The sequence below is a fragment of the Doryrhamphus excisus genome, linkage group LG5 (genome assembly GCF_037039965.1).
Source record: "Doryrhamphus excisus strain RoL-2023G ecotype Guam linkage group LG5, RoL_Dexc_Guam_v1.1, whole genome shotgun sequence".
NCBI lineage: Eukaryota > Metazoa > Chordata > Actinopteri > Syngnathiformes > Syngnathidae > Doryrhamphus > Doryrhamphus excisus.
The window spans coordinates 6,501,935-6,522,112 of NC_136361.1; the positions used below are offsets into that span (position 1 = coordinate 6,501,935).

Consider the following 20,178-nt stretch of genomic DNA (forward strand, 5'->3'; position numbering starts at 1 on the left):
GTAAGACTTTAACTTGTAACATGGCGAAGACCAAAGAGCTGTCCAAAGACACCAGAGACAAAATTGTACACCTCCACAAGGCTGGAAAGGGCTACGGAGCAATTACCAAGCAGCTTGGTGAAAAAAGGTCCACTGTTGGAGCTATCATTAGAAAATGGAAGAAGCTAAACATGACGGTCAATCTCAATCGGAGTGGAGCCCCATGCAAGATATCACCTCGTGGGGTCTCAATGATTCTAAGAAAGGTGAGGAATCAGCCCAGAACTACACGACAGGACTTGGTCAATGACCTGAAAAGAGCTGGGACCACCGTTTCCAAGGTTACTGTAGGTAATACACTAAGACGTCATGATGTGAAATCATGCATGGCACGAAAGGTTCCCCTGCTTAAACCAGCACATGTCAAGGCCCGTCTTAAGTTTGCATATGACCATTTGGATGATACAGAGGAGTCATGGGAGAAAGTTTTATGGTCAGATGAGACCAAAATAGAACTTTTTGGTCATAATTCCAATAAGCGTGTTTGGAGGAAGAAGAATGAAGAGTACAATCCGAAGAACACCATCCCTACTGTGAAGCATGGGGGTGGTAGCATCATGCTTTGGGGGTGTTTTTCTGCACATGGGACAGGACGAGTGCACTGCATTAAAGAGAGGATGACTGGGGCCGTGTATTGTGAGATTTTGGGGAACAACCTCCTTCCCTCTGTCAGAGCATTGAAGATGGGTCGTGGCTGGGTCTTCCAACACGACAACGACCCGAAGCACACAGCCAGGAAAACCAAGGAGTGGCTCCGTAAGAAGCATATCAAGGTTCTAGCATGGCCCAGCCAGTCTCCAGACCTGAACCCAATCGAAAATCTTTGGAGGGAGCTCAAACTCCGTGTTTCTCAGCGACAGCCCAGAAACCTGACTGATCTAGAGAAGATCTGTGTGGAGGAGTGGGCCAAGATCCCTCCTGCAGTGTGTGCAAACCTGGTGAAAAACTACAGGAAACGTTTGACCTCTGTAATAGCAAACAAAGGCTACTGTACCAAATATTAACATTCATTTTCTCAGGTGTTCAAATACTTATTTGCAGCTGTATCACACAAATAAATTGTTAAAAAAATCATGCATTGTGATTTCTGGATTTTTCTTTTTAGTTTATCTCTCTCACAGTGGACATGCACCTACGATGAAAATTTCAGACCCCTCCATGATTTCTAAGTGGGAGAAATAGCAAAATAGCAGGGTGTTCAAATACTTATTTTCTTCACTGTAGTTCATCTTCAAACAGCTAAAATAATGCATAAGGCTAAAAATAACCAATTCCCTAAAAATGTCATCCAATACTTCTCTACAAGAGAAGAGAAATATGATCTCAGGGAAGAAGTACATTTGAAACACTTATATGCTAGGACTACGTTAAAAAGCCATAGCATTTCAGTATGTGGAATCAAACTATGGAATGGATTGAGTAAGGAACTCAAACAATGCACAACGATGAGACAATTCAAGAAACAATACAAGCAGTTGATGTTTGCTAAATACAAGGATGAAGAGTCTTCAACCAGTCATGATGTGCTATATATATCACTATATTGACACTTACTATGGTACCCATTATGGCATTGTATGGTCATATCACCACATACTTTGGTATGTGACAAAAATAAATAATTAAATTAAAATATATTAAAAAATAAACATTAATTAAAAAAAAGTAGAAAAAATAAAATAAAAAAATTATATGATGAAAGCAGGAGGTGAACAAATATATAACACCATGAACCATTTACAATTTTCCACATGATCTCTGTCGTTATTCCACCTTGTGGCCATTTTTATGGCTTGGTAATGGTTTAATTTCATTTGAACATGCATCAGATTACAATTGAATGCATCACATAATCAGTTCACAGTTCCACATGTCCAAAAGGAGTAGGAAGAAGCAAAGCTTATTAAATCCTACCCCTCCATCTGGTACTTTTATAATAAGTAACTGTTACATTTGTTCACTTCCTGCTTTCCTAATATAGTTTAAGGTTTTTTTTATCACGTACCAAAGTACGAGGTGATATGACCATCCAATGACATAATGGGTACCATAGTAACTGTCAATATCGTGATATATATATAGCACATCATGACTGATCAATAAAATATATAACTGCATTACAAAAGCAAAGCCTTGCTTTCTTGTGTTGCCATTTTTTTCTACATATTTTCTCAATAAGTCATGGTTATGCCACATATTTGTGTGTTTGGCTCAGGCCTGCAATACAGAAAAGAAATATAAGACACTTTATGTTGTTAAAATAAACATGTAGTCAGTGAAAAATCCAGCAGAGGGGGCTGGAGAATTATATTTCAGTATTGTTTATGTCTTGTTTTCTTATAACCCATTTGGATGATAGAAGCATGTAAAGATTTATGACTTATGATTATATGATGCAATGCCTTGGGTCAGTGTAAAGCTGTATGTATGGCTTCAAAAATGGGTTAGGATTTTGGCAACAGATGTGCTCCCTTGTGTTTGCCCTGGAGCGACAACTTGACCCCCGCCGGGCTCTGAATGACAATGAGTGTCCTGTTTCAGCAGGGTTGGTTGTGTGAGGTTAACTGAGAGCCTTCACAGGTGACGTTCGGGGGTGGGGGGGGGTTGTCGGGAGGATGGTAATGAGATAAACGTAGACAGTGGCTGAGCAGCAAAGTAAGGCGGGCAGCTGGCACTGTTGATAATCCTGCATTATATTTGGAAGATGACACAATGTGACTCTGCAGATTCTCCTGTCACCCATTGGTCAATTGCAGTCCCATGTGTGTGTGTGGGGGGGGGGTGCTATTCTGCAAATGAGTACGAACAAATTGGAATCGGAGCAATGGAGACCATGCCTCCTTGTGGTCGGGAACAGTATAACATTGTATGAATTGATAGTGGCTATATTATTTGACTGGCACTTATAGAAAAGTGCTATATAAATCCAATCCATTATTATTATTTAAATGACATTTTGGTATGACTTTTGGTATGGGCAGCATACTGACGATGTATTCTGTTTTTATGTGCAGCCATGGCGGAGTTAGACTTGAGTCTCAGCGACGCTCTGGTGGACAGTGCTCCGCAGCAGGGTCCCGAAAGCCTGGTGGAGAGGGACTTTGTGGCTCAGTTGGAGGCAGAGACCTACGACGATCAGGTCGGGGAGACGGTTGGCAAGACGGACTACATCCCCCTGCTGGACAATGACGACGCCAGTGCAGGTGAGATTCTATGTTGCACGGTGTTTGACAAGTAGATTTACATTATCACTGCTGACGCCGAGTGCAGCGTGTTTGTTGGTTCTGTTTGTGTTCTAAAATAACTTGAAAGGTTCTGAATTAATTTGAATGACATCCACAAAAAAATGGTAAAAGCAGTTATTCGGGACATTTAGACTTCCTGGTACATTGCGCTATCATGGTACGTAGGTGTTAGCATGCTAATATTTGTATGTTAGCATTGCTAGAATGTGAATGCATACAAGCATTTGTTGTTATTTTCATGGGTTGACACATATATGCACTCCTCATGCTAATGTTATCATTGCTAGCATGCTAATATTAGCATAGTACAATTTTAGCTGTTTTCATGGGTAAACACATATAAACACATCTATCATGCTCTATGTTAACATTAGCATAGTAGCATTTAAGCCATTTTTGTAGGTAGACACTACTGTACTGTAGTCTGTGGTGACATGCTAAAATTAGCATGTTAACATTGCTAGCATGCTAACCTGAGCATACTGGCATTTTATTGCAAATTAAGCAGACAATTAGCGCTATCATGCTCGGCGTTAAAATGCTAATGTCCGCATGTTAGCATTGCTGTCATGATACGTGCATTTTTTGCTATTTTCATGGGTTAACACATAACTGCACTTATCATGCTAATGTTATCATTGCTAGCATGTTAATATTAGCATAGTACAATTTTAGCTGTTTTCATGGGTAGACACATATAAACACATTGATCATGCTCTATGGTAAGTATGGCATAGTAGCATTTAAGCCATTTTTGTAGGTAGACACTACCGTACTGTACTCTGTGTTAACATGCTAAAACTAGCATGTTAACATTGCTAGCATGCTAACCTGAGCATACTGGCATTTTATTGCAATTTAATGAATATGACCTTAAGCAGACAATTAGCGCTATCATGCTAGGTGTTAGCATGCTAATGTGTGCATGCTAGCATTGCTGTCATGTATACAAGCATTTTTTTGCTATTTTCATGGGTAGACACATAAATGCACTTATCATGCTAAGTGTTAGCATGATAATGTTAACATTGCTAGCATGCTAATATTAGCATAGTAGCATTTCAGCCATTTTCATGGGTAAACACTAACACACATTATAATGCTATGTATACATAATGTAACATGTGTACATTACATGTGTAATGTAACATGTATGCATGTTAACATTAGTGTATTAGCATTTTTATCCATTTTCATTGGTATTCACTATTGTGCTAGGTGTTAACATGGTAGTATTAGTATGTTAGCATTGCCAGCATGCTAACATGAGCATGCCATGCTGACATGAGTGATTTTCATGAATATAAACTTAGCACCTACACACATCATGCTAGGTGTTACGAGAAAAGTAAAGTAACATAATTTATTAGCATAATTATTATTAGCATAACTAGGATAATTAAAGTAACATTTTTAGCATTTTCAGAGGTAGGCACTTATGCTAACAATTAACACTATTATGCTGAATGTTGCATGTGACATTAGCATATTAGCGATGTTAGCATATTAGCGATGTTAGCATCCTTCAAGTAATTCAAACCTTTTCCCTGTTTTTTGTGGTCAAGGAATCTAATGTAGATAAAATTAATGTAGGAGTAATATTTATGATGTAAATCACAATATTGGGGAACTTGTGGCGCTTGATGGATGTCTGAGCTTTCAGAGTGCTTCTAGTTCATAAGTGAAATAGCATCAATGCTGTGTACAAGTACCCTTTATATATGTTCAGCACTGATTGGATAAGCATACATTTAGTGAAAGCTAACATAATGTTCAGTTTTTTCATAAATGAAAAATGAACCAGACGTCAGCTTATGATATTTTGAAAACAGCACACATGTTATGTATACAGTGTAACTCAGTGTAACTAAGTCATTGCCTCTCCTTATCTTTTTCCTTATCTTTTTTTCCCCTGCTTGTTCGACTCTTAGCTACACAACCACATGTTGACGTTTGTAGTTTGTTACAGTATTGTTTGGTGATACTTCGGTGATGATTTTCTGGAGTTCTTTTGAAGTGGTTTGGGAATCAGATCTTCCCGAACTGTTGGTCTCATCTGTTTCCTTTAAAACCCTGAGCATGATGGAAATTTGTTTTATGTAATAGGAACCGCGGATGTCCTTAAATGCCTGATGATATCAGGCACTGCTGGACCCCGGCTGCCATTCTGGATCCACTCGGATGTCATTCAGCCGCCGGGCGGATAGTCTGAGGATAAACAAGCTAGCGGCCAATGCTTTGGGTGCACCGGCTACCTGGTTAAATAGAGTTAATCTCAATCCTCACGTTGAGCAATTAGCATCCAGATGTTGGAGTTTTGACTCTGCCATGTTATCAGTCCCCCCATAAATCGGGTGGCATGGCCTAATAATACATTTTATATATAGGCACCTTTCTGGGCATGCAGATATTATACGCCGCACCAACAATAACTAAAAAAAAGTAAAAATAACACAAATTGATAATGTCATCTCACAAGAAAAGTATCTATATTGTGCTTTTGGCAATAAATTCAATTTCATATTGAAAAATGCAATTTGTCACCCAAATAGTCATTATTCTTCATTATTCGTTTTGGTTCAGTTTTTTCATATACTTTTTGGATCTACAAAAAATGAGGCGGAATTTTACAATAACAAAGTCAAAAAAGAGAAAAAAGCTGTAATCTAATTATAAGAATAACATTGTCATATTGTGAGGGCAGAAAAATGTTGGAAAAAAAGTTGAAATTGTTGAAAAAAATAAAAAAAATTTCTTCAAGGTGTAATATTAAGAGAAACAAACAAAACAACTGAAAAGTTGAGTATATGTTGAGTATAAAGTCAAAATATTACAGGAGTAAAGTCTTAGTTGCGAAAAGAACATTTACAACAAGAAAGTTGAAATAGTAGGACAATTAAAAAAAAACAGCAGAATTTGAAAAAAACAGCCTTGACTTTATAAGCATAAAGTCAAAATATTAAGAAAAAAGTCAAAACTTTACAAAAATAAAAGCTTAAAAAATAACATCATTGTAATGTAAATGTATGAAAAGCACATTTGTAAAAAGTAACGCAAAATAAAGTTATGTGTTTGCGGAAAAGTCTATAACTATTCTATATGGGAATAAAGTCATGATATTATGAGAAGAAAATCCACAAAAAGTAATTCAGATAAAAGTTTAAATATTTAGATAAAGTTTGGACGCCCCTGCCTTCGTTTTGCAGCTTTATACTGCCAGGTAGCGGACGTATTTTCTTAAAAAAACATTCGGATGTGTCGTTGTTTCATGAGATTACGGCTGAGGGCGGAGCTTGTGACTTGCAATCCTCCACCAAAACACAAGGGGACAGTGTTGCCCAGAGTGTGACTATCCAAAATACTACCTGCACGTTGAACTACTGCCGTCCGACAAATTGGGTAGCGAAACATTTGAACCGGATATCAAATAAGCAAAGTGACAGATGAAGCAACAATGACTCAGCTAGCAGGGTTGTTATGGCTGCCCAGACACCGGGGTCAGACAGTCAGACAGTCAGACAGTCAGACAGCGTGTGGGCAGTGGGCAGTGACAGCCAAGCTACAGGACAGGCTGTGGGTGGTGTGGCCGTCGGACAAACACAGACATGCTGACATGCAGCGCCAAAACAGCAGGGTGAGGCAGTCTGCAAGTTATTGTCCAATGTCAGCAGGCAAGTTAGATGATGGAAGCACGCTTGTCATTTTTTATATATTTTTTTATTTTTTGGTGCTATTTTGGCACACCGCTAGCCATGTTCACATGTTTATTCATGTGCACTCAAAATATATCGGGTTCTTGACTGCATTGGTGTCATTTATCTCCCTGGATGATTGTATGGATGAAATACAGCTCTGATTATTTGTGTGTTCTTGCATTCATATCATAATGTGTTAATTTGCATAATATGTGTCAGATGGGAAAATCTAAATTTTCCCCATTTTGGTCGTCCATGACAATCTACCATTTAGCTAAGTACAGTGGTACCTCTAATACTAAAGACGTATTTATAAACCAGAACACCTGATCTTAAAGACGGATTTATATGTTTTTAGCGCGATAGGCAAGGTAATGACGCAACTGAACATTAACGAATGTCACTTTTAGAGATGTTTTATGCTATAAAAATGGCCGCAAGCCGACAGAGGGGCATTTGATAAGAGCTCCACATGTTTATTTGAATGGAAAAAAAACATACATGACAGCGAGGATGATGGGGAAGAACGTGGAGGAGTGTAGCGTGCAGAAGGTTACAAATTGCAGGGAAATTGGACATTTCCAAATGTGAAAGTTAATAGTTAATGGTGTTAGACTTATAAATAAATAATATTTTTCATTTTTGTGTTTCTTGTGTTGTGTTATAGTTGTTTAGATTCATTCATTCATTTTCTACCGCATTTCCTCGCAAGGGTCGCTGCGGTGCTGGAGCCTATCCCAGCTGTCTTTGGATGAGAGGCGGGGTACACCCTGGACTGGTCGCCAGCCAATCACAGGGCACATATAGACAAACAACCATTCACACTCACATTCATACCTATGGACAATTTGGAGTCGCCAATTAACCTAGCATGTTTTGTGGGAGGAAACTGGAGTACCCGGAGAAAACCCACGCATGCACGGGGAGAACATGCAAACTCCACACAGAGATGTCTGAGGGTGGAATCAAACTCGGGTCTCCTAGCTCTGTAGCCTGCGCGCTAACCACTTGCCTGCCATGCAGCCCGCTAATTTAACATTTACCCATAGTTTTAAAAACGATGGGTTTTACTATACTTTTGGGGTGTTAAGTTGCTGTGTGATGACTTTAGTCAGACTGCTATAGTGTTATACTCTTATATATAATGACCTCCTGCGATTACCAATGGGCTGACAAGCTTGTTTTGATTCGCTCCTGCCAAAAAAAAAGCTGGGGCTTATGGGTTAGGTTCTGGGACCCCAAGAGAATGGCTGTTTGAGATCAACCTTTAGAATTAAAGCAAATGTTGTCATTTTTAGCTCGGCTTGAGCTCCAGAACCCTCCATTTCTTTCTAAAATTGAAAATGCTCACATGCAACACAACCTAGACAACTATGATGCATTCAAGGACCACCAAACAAAGTGGGAAATCTCAACGCTCTGCAAAAAAACTGCTGTATTTTTCCCCTCTATTGTATTATTAGTACTTGGAGAAAACTCATGCATGCATGGGGAGAACATGCAAACTTCACATAGAGTTGGCCGAGGGTGGAATTGAACCCAGGTCTCCTAGCTGTGAGGTCTGCGTGCTAACCACTTGTCTGCCGTGCAGCCCGCTAATTTAACATTTACCTATAATAAAAAAATATTGAGTTTTACTATACTTTGGGGGTGTTAAGTTGCTGTGTGATGATAGTTTAGATATTTCGGCTAAATATACAGTACATGGCAAAATTTGTGTCAAAGTGAAAGTTCTGCTTGAAGTGTACCTTTTCATTAAAAATGACATTTTTGGAATTAAGTCGGACTTGCGTGTAACGTGACAAGACATGCACAATATTGCACGTTAATCAGAAAATGTACGATAATGTTTGTCATCAGCAGCGCATGCTAACCAAAGTTCCACTATCTACTGTACAGACAAAAGTCAAATACATATTTCAAATCAATAACTTTCTTTAAAATGAATTAACTTCCATACCAAGACCTTTCAACCTAATGAGAACAGTAGAGGGAAGGCTTTTTTCTTTTCCATGATGCTTAAGTGTACTTCATTAAGGCATGGTGGGATGACATGAAGCACTTAAGCATAAAGATTGACCTCCAGTCCATTAAACACCTTTGGGGCAATCTAGGATGGAGATTGTTATCCAGGCTCTCACCTCCTATATCAGTGACCTCTGAACTTATGATTGCATCTCTTGATAAACAGAAAGCAAAACATAGTCTTGCCAGAAGAATAAAGTGTAATATAGAAGGAAACACAACATTTTGCTCCCATCTTTCATGATGTAAAACATTTCTTATGTACCTTTTAAGTATTAAGTTGCTGCGTGATGAGAATAATGTTGTTTATAAGATGAAACCGTGAGTCAGACTGTGATGAATGACCACATGAAATTACCCATGGGTTGACAGGCTTGTCGTGAGTTTTTCATAGCTCATGATGGGTTCCTGTCAAATAAAAAGCTGACTGGTGCTCACAGACTATAGCGGCTTGTCTTTGTGGATTCGTTTGATTTCTATTATGAAACATGCATGGCTACGCACGCTCCCGTCTGTGGCATTGTGGCGTGATTTTGTTGTGGCCAGTCAAAGGCATAGCCATCATATAGTCATACTGTCTAATCAAAATCCACATATGCCACCAGTGTGGCATGTGGCATAAACAATATGGAAGCTAAGTTGGCCTTTTTTGTTCATAGGAAATATTCATTACATGGACCAATAACACTTTGAAATAACAAAAATTGAGTAATTTAACATTCATTCATTCATTTTCTACCGCTTATCCTCACGAAGGTCAAGTGGAGTGCTGGAGCCTATTCCAGGCGAGTACACCCTGGACTGGTCGCCAGCCAATCACAGGGCACATATAGACAAACAACCATTCACACTCACATTCATACCTATGGACAATTTGGAGTCACTAATTAACCTAGCATGTTTTTGGAATGTGGGAAGAAACCGGAGTACCCTGAGAAAATCTGTGAGAACATGCAAACTCGACACAGAGATGTCTGAGGGTGGAATCACATCCGGGTCTCCTAGCTGTGTGGTTTTACTATACTTTTGGGGTGTTAAGTTGCTGTGTGATGACTTTAGTGTTTTTCTCAGTCAGACTGCTATACTCTTATATATAATGACCTCCTGCGATTACCAATGAGCTGACAAGTTGTCGTGATTGGCTCCTGCCAAAAAAAAAGCTGGGGCTTATGGGTTAGGTTCTGGGACCACAAGAGAATGGCTGTTTGAGATCAACATTTAGAATTAAAGCAAATGTTGTCATTTTTAGCACGGATTGAGCTCCAGAACCCTCCATTTCTTTCTAAAATTAAAAAAATGTTCACATGCAACACAACCCAGACAACCATGATGCATTCAAGGACCATCAAACAAAGTGGCGAAAAAAGCTCGGCGAAAAAACTCAAACTGCTGTACTTTTCCCCTGTATTGTCACATACTTATGAACTATTACCAATGTTTTCCACGTTGACCACATTTTCCTCACATTTATTATTGAGTGCTCACCAGTCGTCCTCGTACCCCGATGGGACACCTGCTCCTCCTATCATTATGTGTTTGCATTTATGAAGAAGATCTGCTGTGGCGACTCCAAAATCAGGAAAAACAAAATATTAGGAAAAAACATCATTTTAGTAGCATAAAATTGAAACATTTAAGTGTCAAATATTATTATCACTATGAAAAACAAACAAAACAACAAGTAAAGTCGTAATGCTTGGAAAATTAGGCTGCAGAAAACATTATAATGTCATGAAGATAAAGTGAAAATATTATGGAACTAAGATGATACCCATGATCCCATCAGAAATAGTAACTTTACGAGAATTAAGTCGTAATATAAAATATATATTACGAGAAAAAAAACGTTTTAGTAGCATGGAGCTGACATATTAAAAAAAGAATATTAAATTAAATTTCAAGGGAAAAAATGGTAATTTTGGGAAAATTAGTTCGGGGAAATGTTGTATTATTGTGCAAATATTACACGAAGATACCATATATAACTTCCACATTGCCCACGTTTTCCTCATATTTATTATTGAGTGCTCACCAGTCAATCGCGGCCTCTGGCCCCCACTACACGCTGGTCTCGATATGCACATGCTTTGGCCACTCCGAAATCAGGAAAAAGCCGAAAGAAACAAACAAATTATTAGTAATATTATATTATATATATATACCCAATTATTGTAATATTCAAATCTATTACACAAAGATACAAATGGAACAAAAACACAACCGTATAAAACTTCCACATTGCCTACGTTTTCCTCATATTTATTATTGAGTGCTCACCAGTAGACCTCGTACCCTGATGGGACACCTGGTCCTCCTATGTGTTTGCATTTATGCGATTGCAATAAATGGCGGCCTGTTTAGCTGGTTGCCAGATATGCGTGCATGCGAACGATAAATAAGAGTGCAGTGACCTGGCAGCCGCATGTGGCACAGCTTCATCTTTCCTCAGCATCCTGCACCGACACCGGCCTTGTCTGCCTTTAACTGGCCCGTGTGGTATTAATAGCACACATATATGCTTGTGCCCAGTGACTGGAAGGAGGTGCCCTTTAAGATAAGACTTACGGTTCAGGGTTCGGGTTCATTTCCAGGCTCAGTCGTATTTGTATTTGTGAACACCATGCTATATTCAGTACAGTGAAAAACCCACTTAAGCCGCTCGGATGGATAGTAATGTTTGCTTGTTTCTGTGCTTCCGTGTGCGTGTGTTTGTTGCACACACAGGTACTGCATTGGGAAACGGACAACAGCAAGCTCAGGGGGTGCAAAAGCCTGGTAAGCGAGATCTCATACTTCCCTAAGCCACCAGTCAGACTGCTAGAATTGCTCATCATCTGCATACATTTATCATTATCATTCCCTACCATTGTCACTTTTTATTTATTTATTTATTGTTATTATTTTTTCTGTTGCCATAGTGTTTTTTGTGCGTGAAAAGAAGCAGGAGGACCAAAATTTTAAATACGAAAAATGCAGCTCAGCTGTCCAACAGATATTTAACTCAAGCAATTATGTAAATAGACATCTATACAAATAAATAATATGAATATAGTACACAATGGTTTGTCACTTAAATGTTTGAGATCATCAAGCAAATGTAAATATTGGCCAATGACAACACAACTGAATTTTTAAACTCCAACTTCAAACTCCAAAAAATTATTAGTGGAGAAAAAAAATGTCCTTTGGTGAAAAAGTGACCCCCCCTCTCCCCTCCCGAATTTTTTCGAAGGCGTGTTCCATTTGCATCTGGAGTAAAAGTAACGCCACATTCCAGAAAAAGAACATCATACCAACAGTAAAATATGGTGGTGGTAGTGTGATGATTTGGTTCTGTTTTGCTGATTCGGGACCTGGAAGACTTGCCGTGATCAATGGAATCATAAACTCTACCGTCTACCAAAAAAATCCAGAAGGAGAATGTCCAGCCATTTGTTTATGACCTCAAGCTGAAACCAACTTGGGTTCTGTAGCAGGACAATTATCCAAAACACACCAGCAAGTCCACGTCTGAATGGCTGAGAAAGATAAACAAAATAAAGATTACCTGTAGGGATGTCCGATAATAGGTACAAATAATTATCGGCCCAATACCAGCCTAAAAATGCAATATCGGTTGATATCGGTATCAGATTTTTTCCTGATTATACAAACCAATATTAAATCGATATACAACACATATGTGTTCATTCATCAGTATCAGAAATTGAAAGTTGGACAATATCGGTATATTGGTTTTTGGCAAAGAAGCCAATATCGGACGTCTCTAATGAAGACCTTGGAGTGGCCTAGTCCAAGTCCTGACCTGAATCCTATTGAGATTCTGTGGTATGACCTTAAAAAGGCTTCATGGTAGAAAACCCTCTAATGTGACTGAATGACAACAATTCTGCAAAGATGAGTGATCCAAAATTGTAAGAGAATCTTGCAGTTGTTGACGCTTGATTGCAGTTGTTACTGCTAAGGGTGGTCCAACCAGGTACTGTATTTGGTTTGGGGGATAATCGCTTTTTCACAAAGGGCTATACAAGTTAAAAAAAAAATTCTCCCTTAATAATAAAAATTTTAATTCACGTTACCATTGTGGGATGATACTTGTCGAATTTTGAGGAACAAAATTGAATGTAATCCATACGGGAATGTATCAAAATGTGCTAAAAGTGAAACACTGTGAATACTTGCAGTGATTCATCTCAACGCTGCCCTCATAATATCAGTCTCGCACATTTTAATCAGTGGAATAAGGACCATGAAGACCCAGATGCACAAATCCCTTGTAATCATGGGGAAGTACTTTTGTTGCTTACAGTGTTATTAGTGTCATCTTATATGAGACGTAATTAGTTGTTGAGCGGAGATGGTGTTGGAGAGGGGAGCCTAATGAACTTCACGTCTTCCCTTCGAGCTGGAAGAGTTTTCTGACGGTCTTTATGATGCAGAGAATTGATTGCAGTGTGTTGGTAATGGTGATGATTTAGTTTCTCGTCTTGGCTCATTGGTCGGACCAATCTCAAACCCCCAAATAATAATACTTTAGAGGTTCATATGTTTTTAGAGGGTGCAGTGTTGTCATTTGGTCCTTGTAGTGGATCTTTCATGGATCTGTTGAACCCTACGGCCCCCAGTACAGGGGTGGCATGGTTACAATTGCGTTGCTATGGTAACAGCTACGCCACTCTGGTGTCGATATACACATGCTATACGCAGAACGATTTTAGAAACGGAAGACAATTCAACCCCTAAGCACATAAATGCGGGCAAATGAGAACCAAGCAGTCATGAATAATTTCATCAATCAAAACGGGAGCCATGTTTGGCCCAAAACCCAACAACAACAGCAAAAGAAAATTGAAATATCTGCAGTAATTTTACAAAAAATAAGCCAAAATATTACAAGGAATAAAATTTTCTGAGAATAATGTCGTAATATGTGAATCTCCACTAGTAAGCATCACTGGTATTCGTCCAGAAGAGCATCCGGAATATAACAAGTGCATGCAGATCAAAAAATCACAGGGCACATATAGACAAAAAAACATTCACACTCACATTCATACCTATGGAATGTGGGAGGAAACCGGAGTACCCGGAGAACACCCACGCATGCACGGGGAAAACATGCAAACTCCACACAGAGATGGCCGAAGGTGGAATTGAACCCTGGTCTCCAAGCTGTGAGGTCTGCGCGCTAAACCACTCGACCAACGTATTGTGTTCTATGGCTATATTAACATGGGGCCTACCAAAAGATTCTTTAGTAATCAGCAGTAGAGCATAGGTAAGTTTCAGGAAAATATCCGTACCCGGGTCTCCTAACTGTGAGGTCTGTACGCTAACCACACGACCGCCGTGCAGCCTGTCAAAATATGTATTAAGTGAAAAAAAAACGTTTTAGTCGCATGGAGCTGACATATTAAAAAAAGAATATGAAATTCAGTTTCAAGGAAAAAAAAGAAAATAGTAATTTGGGGAAAATTAGGTTGGGAAAACTTTGTATTATGCGAATATTACGCAGATACAAATGGAGCAAAACAAAACAAACAAAAGTAATTAATTAACTAATAATAATTATTATTATTAATTAATTTGAGATTATAATCAATTTATTATAATTAAGTAATGTATTATTTATTATAATTAATGAATAATAATAATTATTATTAATTAATTAATTTGTAAGAAAAGATAATTAATTAATTGATTGATTGACTATTAAGAATTATTATTATTAATAATTATTTAATTAATTATATTTTTCTCACAAACTGGCTGAATAAGCAGCTTTATTTAGTGTCATCGAGCAGTACGTACATGTAGTGCTGAGCTGATAGAGCTTTAGGAAGAATAGATGTCTAACCTCCTTGCTATGAGGCTACCGGGTGCCTCGCTAGGCTTGGTTGTCTTCAGCATGTTAATTGGTCGCCTGCATGTCGTCTCCCGCTGCTTTGCATGGCACGATGGAATGAGCAGCTTGCATTGCCATAGTAACCGAGGTGCCAAGAGTCATCAATTGGCATTCATCATGGTGATTCCTTATTATAATCCCCACATGATTTGGTATGGAATCTTTTGGTTCGGAACCTGCCAACATGGATGCTTTTTGATCATTGACGACGCTTGTATGCTTCACTGTTGTCCATGTCTGCATTTTGTTGCATTTTGATGGTTTCAGTTTCAAGTTTAGCCGGTGAAACCGAGATTATGTATTGCGCCGCTAGCGTACGCTACACCAGCTTGCTCCGCCCCTCACAAAAATTTCCCGTGTCCCACATAGCCCAGCGCCATGAACAACTTCTCCAATTTCAGATTTAATAAGGAAGCGAGCAAGCTAAATATTCACATCACATTCCATGCTCAACCTTAATCTTTTTTTTGTTTGTTTGTTTCTTATAATATTATGACTTAAAAAGCTTTATTTTATCATATTACATTAAATTATATGTTATGTTTAATATAATATTTAAAGTCAATGCTACTAAAATGTTTTACCTCATAATATTACAAAATTTTTTTACATTTATTCAACCTTTTTTCTCACTTTTTGCATTTTTGCTAATTCTTGCTTCTTGGAAATTTTCTAATATATTATTATATATTTTTCATAATATTTTGACTTTTTATATATGTTATGTTTAATATAATATTTAAAGTCAATGCTACTAAAATGTTTTACCTCATAATATTACAAAATTTCTTCTACATTTATTCAACGTTTTCCTCACTTTTTGCATTTTTGCTAATTCGTGCTTCTTGGAAATTTTCTGCTTGTAATTGTGACTTTATTGCCATAATATTTTGACTTTTTTTTCTTTCATATTTTGTATTTTTCATCATATTTTTTTTCTTGTAAAATTATATTTTTTAAATATGCCACATACCGCAAATGGATTTCAGACCACACTTTGGACACCCTTGGCTTAGCATTTATTAACCTACATTGGATTGGTTAGCATCTTTTTGAGAATTGTATTCATATTCATATAACCGTACCCAAAATTAACCAAACCATAATTTTAAAACCGAGTTTTCTCACCCAGCCGTACCATTACCGGCGACGTACCGTTACACCTCTTGTTGTGCGTCGGGGATTTGAGTCCTGCATGTATTTGTGCATGGGTGTATATTCTGCACGTATATTCTGCACATGACTGCTGCATGAGACAGTAGACTGGAGAAAATATTTGACCAACCACGGTAGAAAAATCCAGGAATAATCCTCTATATGTTTGTCAAATATTTCATCTGTTAAATGAATCAATGGAATTTGTTCAACATGACTAATTGCTTTCTTTCCTTTTCCCTCTTTAACCCCCCCACCCCCCTTCAACCTGATTTTACATTTTTATATTCATCATACTTTAATTACTTTAATATTCATTTTCAACACCCACCACCACCATTTATTTTTTTTTACTTTGCTTCCCAAATCCTTTCTCTCCAATTTCCTCAATCCCTAATGCTTCAGAGGACTAGACCCCGCCTCCATCGCCACACTGACTGTCCATCAGCTGCGTTTCTGCTTCGATGCACCTCTTTCCCTCTGCAACACGCTCAGACACACTGACTGACTGTGCTGTCCATGTCTTCCTTTATTCCTTCAGTAAAAAGGAGAAAATGTGACGTTTGTAACGTTGCACACGAATATTGTTTTGTTCTTTGTCAATTTGTTTCTTCTCCCTCGGGTAAAATGGCCATAGCACGCCGATCACATGGTACGTTGTCGCAAACGCACACACGCCGACGGTGACCCACTAATCAACTCTTCCCCCCCGTTTGAACAAGCTTGTCCACAATCAACGTGTGTAAAATGTCCCCAAAAGTGGACAAAGTCGTGGCCACACACACACACACACATATACACACACAAAAGCATGCTCAAAGGCGTGTCTGAAACCTTTCAAACTGAATTGCCAGTGCTGCAAGACTCATCTGTCAACACCCAGCAGCCTGGTTGTTTTGGGCACACACCCACCCACACACCCACCCACACACCCACCCACCCACAACCACCCACACACATTTACAATATCAGCAGCATACTGTATATGAGCATATATATGGGTTATATATAAGGAAGGTCCTTGTGAAATCAGCATAGGATGCATGCTTGGTCCAAGGCACTCAAACTATCATGAAGGATAAAGATGGTATCCTTGAACATGTTAAAGGATCTGCTCTGATGAAAAGGACAGCAATAACTAAGAAGCATGGTGGTTTCCTGTCTCTCCCTCCTTTGCAACGTCCCTTCCGGATTGCAAGACTATGTAGATGTATGAAGACCGAGGACCTCCTGTATGTTTTTTTTGTTGCTGTTTTATTAAAACACTTCCTGCAAGTAGCGCAATGAAAATTTTAAATATTTTAATTTTAATTTTATTGCCGCCAAACTCAATTTTTGCAGCCGTTACGGGCCACCACGAGCCAGTTGGGAGGCAGTTTGAGCCACAGCACGCCACGAGGCACCTTATTGGCGACACTAGGCGCCACAGCAAATTGCATTGGAGCAAACTGGCACCAAATGGTGGTATAATTAATTCGTTGTCCCCCAAGTGTGAGGCGGTCTCCGCTGAAAAAGAAAGTGAAATCAGAAATCAGCATTGGATGCATGCTTGGTCCCAGGTGCTCAAACCATCATCATCCTTGAACATGTGCAAGGATCTGCTCTGATGAAAAGGACAGCAATAACTAAGAAGCATAGTGGTTTCCTGTCTCTCCCTCCTTTGCAACGTCCCTTCCGGTGTGCAAGACTATGTAGATGTATGTAGACTAATGACCTCCTGTTTTATTAAAACACTTCCTGTTTCTTGTAAGCGTTCACGTCCTGTGGACTACTTTACTTCTCTGCTTTGCACTAGTTCCGCTGTTGAGCCAAATAAATACATTGTACGTAGTATACTTTCATTCGAACTGACAATCGTTCATGTGACGAATGTACAAGAGAGGTTTTGTTTGGTTTTAGCATATTTTTGTCCGTTTTCATAGGCTGGGTTTACATTGGGGGTCAATTCCAATATCAGCGTTCTACAATCTTGCAGAGCATGTATTAAATTGACACACAATTGTAACTGCCAATATTATTGTGGCAGAAGAGGAATAATTTAATTGACATACTGTAGAATTAGTCGTTTGAAACAATGTCATGATAATTATCTTGCAAATATGAGGACGTCATATCGATAACATAATGCTAGGAGTCCACTGGGCCGGCGCGTAGTGGCTCGCTGTGGCGCCGAATTAATGTTGCCATGTTGCTGTTAATTCGGCACAACAGCGAGCCACTATGCGCCAATCACATAATCTTTGGCGCAAACTGGCTCCAACTGGCGCAAACTGACACCAACTGGCGCGGGGCCCAGTGGACTCCTAGCATCATTGGCGCAACTTGGCTCATTCCATTACATTCCAGTGGATTCCAATTGGCGGATTGTTTGCGACATTTGGTTCCACTTGGTGGACACTTCACGTCGATTGTAGCACGACGAAAATTTTTTACATTTTTGAATTTTCTTGCCCCCAAACTCAATTTTTGCAGTTGGGAGCCAGTTGGGAGGCAGTTTGAGCCACGGCACGCCACTAGGTACCTTAATGGCGACACTAGACCCCAAAGCAAATTGACTTAGAGCAAACTGGCACCAACTGGTCCCAGCCAAGTGGACTCCTAGCATAAGAAAATAGCTAAGATAACCGATTCTGTCACGTGCTACCAGCTGCCTTTCGTAACTTCCCCTGAACGTCAATCGTGTTGGACTTCTTACTGTTTTGCCAAATACCCTGCAAACATTCCACGACGGGGGAAAAGGGAAAACATCGAGCTTTGACACATCAGTCACCTAAAATGCCAGCATTGCGATGAAGTCCAGGGCTTGTTCCTATCGCCGCAACATATGACAAGTGCACAGTTTGCCAGACAGGGATAACGCAATCTGGGATTTTGCGATGGAAATGACGATGCTGGACGACCAGCTACCAAACCCCTTGGAGCTACAGTTTGTACTTCTGAGCCTCCGCAATGTTATTTAATATTTTGTTAATGTTAGTGGACAAATCTACAGGTACAGGTGTCAAATCCAACTCTGAGTCGTTCTTACCTCCAGATAAGCACAAACTGCAGTTTAATCTAAGTCAGTATCGGTATGGGCTTGAAAAACTAATGAAGTGGTAGTTTTAGATACATTAGCCACGTTTACATGAGGAGTTTTTCTCTTTCCAAATGGGATCTTTCCGAATGACCTTTCCGAAAGCAATGGTATACACGGAAAGGAATATTCCAATCGCGTGTCTACATGCGCTGCTATAATCAACCAGAATAGTCAATGGTGCATGCGCAGTAAAGCGTAAACACCAACATCACGTGATACCGACTTCCTGGAGTTTTTCGTTCACTTGTTGGAATAACTCCGTATTGCCAGTTTTTCCTTCGTCCAGTCTTGAAATTGAGTTTGAATCAAAAACAAACTTTCCTTAGCAGTCCAGTGCTAATTGCTCGCGTCCATTTTTTTAAATCGAAGAACATCTAGAGCTGCGTGTTACGTCATATCTCAGCATTCGCTGAAAGAACGCACCCAGGAACAGGAAAAGATAAAGTTCAATCTTGCTAATATTTTATAATTAAGCTGGTCACATGTTTTATATAGATATGTATTTTCTTTTTTAATAAAACTGGACTTGTGGATGGCGTATAGAAGGGTTTAGATCCACAGATGGTGCTAATGCACACGAAAGCTGCTTGCCAACCGCCAATAAACAACAGAAGAAGAAAAACACCACGAAGAAGAACGCAGTCTGACAACTTTCCGATTGAGCGGTTACAAGATACCTCAATCGGATTGGGGAAAGGAATATTCCACCCCTGTGAATCCGGTTATATATTCATTCGGATTGGCACTTTTCTTTCGGAATGAGGTGTATACAAAGGTTACATTCTTTCCGTTTGAGCAAATAACCTGAATGGAATTGGGATATTTGGGTCCATGTATACGTGGCTAATGCCTTAGTTTTTGCTCATGACTCATATCCAATGTCATTGTGTCCAAGAATCCAATAAGACAAGACAAAAGTAGACAGTAATGTAAAACAAAAATCTGATGTGGATCTGAATTATCTCACTTAAACCAAGTAGAGTATCCCCTATACCGTGATTTTCTTCCAACTAATTGGAATATTTCCTGAAATTG

At 39.1% G+C, this 20,178-nt stretch overlaps 1 protein-coding gene across 12 annotated transcripts in view; it reads left to right on the plus strand.

Moving 5' to 3' along the window:
• Nucleotides 1-20,178, plus strand: part of LOC131109179 (uncharacterized) — a 95,217-nt gene that overhangs the window by 20,741 nt on the left and 54,298 nt on the right. For 9 of the 12 annotated variants that reach the window (XM_058060870.2, XM_058060872.2, XM_058060876.2 and 6 more), the window contains exons 2-3: nucleotides 3,054-3,242; nucleotides 11,729-11,779. In XM_058060870.2, coding sequence (XP_057916853.2) covers nucleotides 3,056-3,242; nucleotides 11,729-11,779 — 238 coding nt within the window. In that variant the 5' untranslated portion in view covers nucleotides 3,054-3,055. The remainder of the gene's footprint in view (nucleotides 1-3,053; nucleotides 3,243-11,728; nucleotides 11,780-20,178) is intronic. The other 3 variants (XM_058060873.2, XM_058060878.2, XM_058060881.2) reach the window with 1 other exon arrangement.